Source organism: Echinops telfairi, unplaced genomic scaffold, assembly GCF_000313985.2.
Source record: "Echinops telfairi isolate 266 unplaced genomic scaffold, ASM31398v2 ScPeMD7_7;HRSCAF=31, whole genome shotgun sequence".
Classification (NCBI taxonomy): Eukaryota; Metazoa; Chordata; class Mammalia; order Afrosoricida; family Tenrecidae; genus Echinops; species Echinops telfairi.
The window spans coordinates 17,795,786-17,800,184 of NW_022103904.1; the positions used below are offsets into that span (position 1 = coordinate 17,795,786).

General features: G+C 38.4%; 1 protein-coding gene across 1 annotated transcript in view; it reads left to right on the forward strand.

Moving 5' to 3' along the window:
* The window catches only part of PKD1L1 (polycystin 1 like 1, transient receptor potential channel interacting), a 183,557-nt gene that overhangs the window by 37,083 nt on the left and 142,075 nt on the right, over positions 1 to 4,399 (forward strand). The window contains exons 14-15 of the mRNA XM_013006002.1: positions 434 to 594; positions 916 to 1,021. Coding sequence (XP_012861456.1) covers positions 434 to 594; positions 916 to 1,021 — 267 coding nt within the window. The remainder of the gene's footprint in view (positions 1 to 433; positions 595 to 915; positions 1,022 to 4,399) is intronic.

Sequence of the window (4,399 nt, forward strand, 5' to 3'; positions counted from 1 at the left end):
AAAAAAAATGGGCATGAGTATTAGTGCATGTTTTCCCCTCACAGGATCGTGTGGCTTTAGATAAGATTATACTGTGCTGAGCCTGGCATAGAGCTGACCATAGCATAAGAGCACAATAACATTGACAGTGGTATTGGTATGAAATGAACATAATAAGGATCCAAGGGAGGACAATTTAAGCAGAGTGAATTTGAAGCCCCTGGCTGATGCAAACAGCTAAGTGCTCAACTACCATTCCACCTGGTGGCTCCGTAGAAGACAACCCTGGTGATCAGTTTGCAGCAAGACTACAAGCAGGAAACCCCAGGGAGCGGGCCCACGCAGGGCTACCGGGAGTCAGAATGGATTCCAAGCACAATGGGTTTGGTTTTCAGTATATGAGTGAATGTGGACAAAGAAACCTAATACTATTTTCCTTACATCTCAAACCTAGATTCATCCATCTTTCTCAAGTCAACTTTAAGAACAATTTTGTTAACTGGAATGAAGAACTTTCTCTTCGAGCTGTATGTGAACGCTGTGACGATATGTATAATCTGTCTTATTCCTGGGACCTCTTCTTAGTCAATGCAACAGAGCAGACTAGTTTGGAAGGTAAAACATAAATATAATTTGTTGACTGAGGGGGGAAAGGAAGCTTATTTTGTGATTGTTGAAATTTTGCAAAATTCATACAGCCCTGAATTAAGAATATTTAATTATCACCTCTGAGTTCTGGTGCTTCCCGAACTCACTGTGGATCTTTGTGATAACACCAGGAAATACTCATGATTCATATTCTCTTTCTAACCTTGTTGAGAATCTGCAAGTCTGGATCTGATATTCACTTAGACTTTTTTTTAAGTGGAAATGACATGTGCTTTGACTTACGGTTCGATGGGCCAACATCGCTTTATGATCTTGTTTGCCCTTTAGGAGAGCTGTGCTTGAGAGACTGTGCAGAGAAGCGGGAGTCTAAGGACCCTGTTCAGTCCTGGTTCAGCCTTGCTGAAGCAATTCTCTGTGACTCTCTTTCCTTGGGGTGAAAAGGGAGGATGACAGTACCTCACAGGGTGGTGATAAAGTAGAATTAAGTGTAAAAAAATGAGCTTCCACCAAGAGAGTGGTTATGTTCTCATTCCGGGATCTGAAATCCTATTTGTAACAAGACAGATCTCTGAATGGCATACAAAGGGGCTTTCAGTCCTGAGCTAGATGGTAAATTCCATCATCAAAAGCTTGTGCCTCCTCTCCCTTTACTGACCTTTTAAACTTAATTTTCCATCTTTTCAAAGAGGCCATACAAAGGCTTCTACAAGCAGAGCTCCAAGTATAGCTGACCTCAGTGATTAAAGGGGTGTGAAGACAGACACACGGGACAGTGGTGCCAGCCTTTGTAATAGGGAGATTCCTATATTCTTTTAAAAAAAAACATTTTATTGGGGGCTCTTACAACTTTTATAACACCTAGATACTCTTAAGGAAAATGAATTTATCTAATTTTGAGCCAATGTCAAGTGTATGAGAGGAACTTTTATTAGAATTATTGAATTGTATGATATGTGGAAGAAGTGCTAATAAAACTGTAAAAAAGCAAAAAAAAGAGAGAGAGAAGAGAGAAAATTACATACGAGGGGTACCACACAAAAAACTGATTTTTCCCCCTTCCCCAAAGCTCTGTATTCAAAAATTTTAACGTTACTACCCCCAAAATACTCTCCATTACACTTGATACCTTTGTCAAATCTGCGATTCCATTCTTGGAAACATTTTTCAAACTCATCTGTCTGGGTGACTGACAGCACCTCCCTCACTTTTTTCTTCACCTCTTCAACATCGTCAAATTGCTGTCCTTTCATGTCCTCTTTATTTGCAGAAACAAAAAGAAGTTTTAGGGAGTGAGGTCAGGTGAGTAAGGTGCGTGGAGCAAGAGAGGCATGCTGTTTTTTCCAAAAAACTGGCACACTGAGATGGCTGAGTGAGAAGGTGCATAGTGGTGGCAAACCAGTCCCCTGTCTGCCGCAAATCAGGCTTTCTTTGTCACATGTTGTTGCGCAATCATTTCAGAACCTCCAAATAGAAAGCTTGATTAACAGTCTGACCTGGTGGAATGAACTCCAAATGCACTATCCTTCTCACATAAAACAAAACAAAACAAAAACAAATGAAGATTGTTGTCTTTTTTTTTGGGGGGGGGGGCGGAGTTTACCTCCTCATATATTATCCAGTGCCTAAGATTCCAGACTAGTGATTGTCCCTACATAGATGGGCCTTGCCCTCCTTGTCTGTCATTGACTTTTCCAGTGGTTGAAACTAAAGGCTTACTTTCAGGTGTCATTTTTAAGTCAAATGAAATGTTTTGATATTAATTTTTAATAGAATTCCCTTTGAAAAAAATAACTTTATTGACATGTAATTCAAATATCATTCATTTCAATAGTTAGGTCATATCAAAAAGATAACGTGTCTAAAGTTTGTGAAACAAAGTCTTACAATCTTTACTTGCAAGGAGCATCCTGGTTGTATTTCTTCCAATACAGATTTGTTGATTCTTTTGTCAGTCCATGGTCCTTCCCACACTCGCCACCAGCCCCACAATTCAAGTGCATTGATTCTTCTGCAACCTTTGAGCATTACTCAATGCCCAACTTTCACATGCAAATGAGGCAATTGAAAATACCCTGGCACTTTTGTCCTCCAGGTAACATCTTTGCTTTTCAACACTTTAACGAGGCTCTGTGTAGCAATCTATTGATTGCTTGACTGCTGCTTCCATGAGCATTGGTTGTGGATCCAAGCAAGACATAATCCCATACAGCTTCCATCTTTCTCCCATTTGTCCCTATTGGAATAGTTGTGAGGATTTTTGTTTTCTTTATGTTAACTTGTAATCAATCCTGAAGTCCAACATCCTTGATCTTCATCAGCAAGTGCTTCAAGTTCACTTCACTTTTAGCAAGCAAGGATGTATTATCTACTGGTCACTTGTTGTTGTTAAACCTACTTCCAATCCTGATACCACATTCTTCTTCATATAATCCAGCCTTTCTGATGATTTGCTCAGCCTATTGATTGAGTAAGAATGATGAGAGGATACCACCCTCATGCATACCTTTCTTGATTTTAAAACATGCCATATCATTTTATTCTGTTCCCATAATTTCCTCCTACAGGCTTTACATGAGCCTGGTAAAGTGTTTTTAAATTCCCATCCCTAGGCATTAGTGAGCTAAAATATACTATTATTGGGCTTTTAAAAAATCAGAAACCATATAGTTTACTAGGTCATGATTGAAAAATCCAGGAAGAATGGTATCACATTCATTGCTGAAAGGAACCTTTTAGATCTACCTTAAAGTACAGTGCTTTCTGTGAAAGCATAACATCAAGACCCCTACAAGGGAGATCAGTAAATACAATTATTATTCAAATTTATGCACCAGCCATTAAAGCTAGTAATGATGAAATTGAAGAATTCTGCCAACTTCTTCAGTCTGCAATTGATCAAACATGAAATCAAGATGCATTGGTAGTTATTGGTTATTGACATGCAAAAGGTGGAAAGAACAGTAGTTAGAAAATATCTAGAAAATTGGTGATTGAAATAAAGCTGGAGATTGAATGATAGAATTTTGCAAGATCAACAACTTTTTCATTGTAAATACCTTTTTCCACAAACACAAATGGTGATTATACATGTGAATTCGGTTAGCTGAATACACCGAAATCAAATTAACTACATCAGTAGGAAGAGATGATGAAGAAGCTCAGGATCATCAGCCAAAACCTATGGCTGAGTGGCTGAAAGAGACTTGGCTTCTGGCTGAAAAGAGGAGCTGCTGTGAACCAATAACCATACCCTTGTTGTTTACTGATCCTGACTTGTGGTAATGTGCTCACTTACCTAAGAAACTCCATAATTGTGAGGGTTTTTTCCTGTGAGTTCTGGATGGCTATTTCAATGAGTTATTGATCCGGGCAGAAAAGCAGTGTTATGGGTGGAATGGTCGGTGTCAGAAAGGGTAAAGAAAGACGGATGGTGGAGACGTGTTTCCCCTGCTTGTGGCAATAAAAAAGTTAGAGGAGGTTCTATGTGAACACCCATGATGATTCCTCATGTGTCAGAGATTTTTATCTTTTGGTCTATCTCATGCATATCTTTTCATATTGCATTATTTTAGTGGGTTTTTCACAAAGTTTTGACAGTTTTTTCTGTGAGTTTTATTGTATCTTTCTGTTCTAGAATTCTGATCACACATAAGTTATTACTTTTGCTCTTGTACCAAAGAAAGTCTTTGGCTTTCTTTATTTTTTGTTCTCTTTACTGATTGTTCCTTTACAGGTTAGTATTACAATATATGTCATTAATTTGTTGATCTGTCTTCCATTAATTTAATTCTACCCCATTGTTTTTCCAATG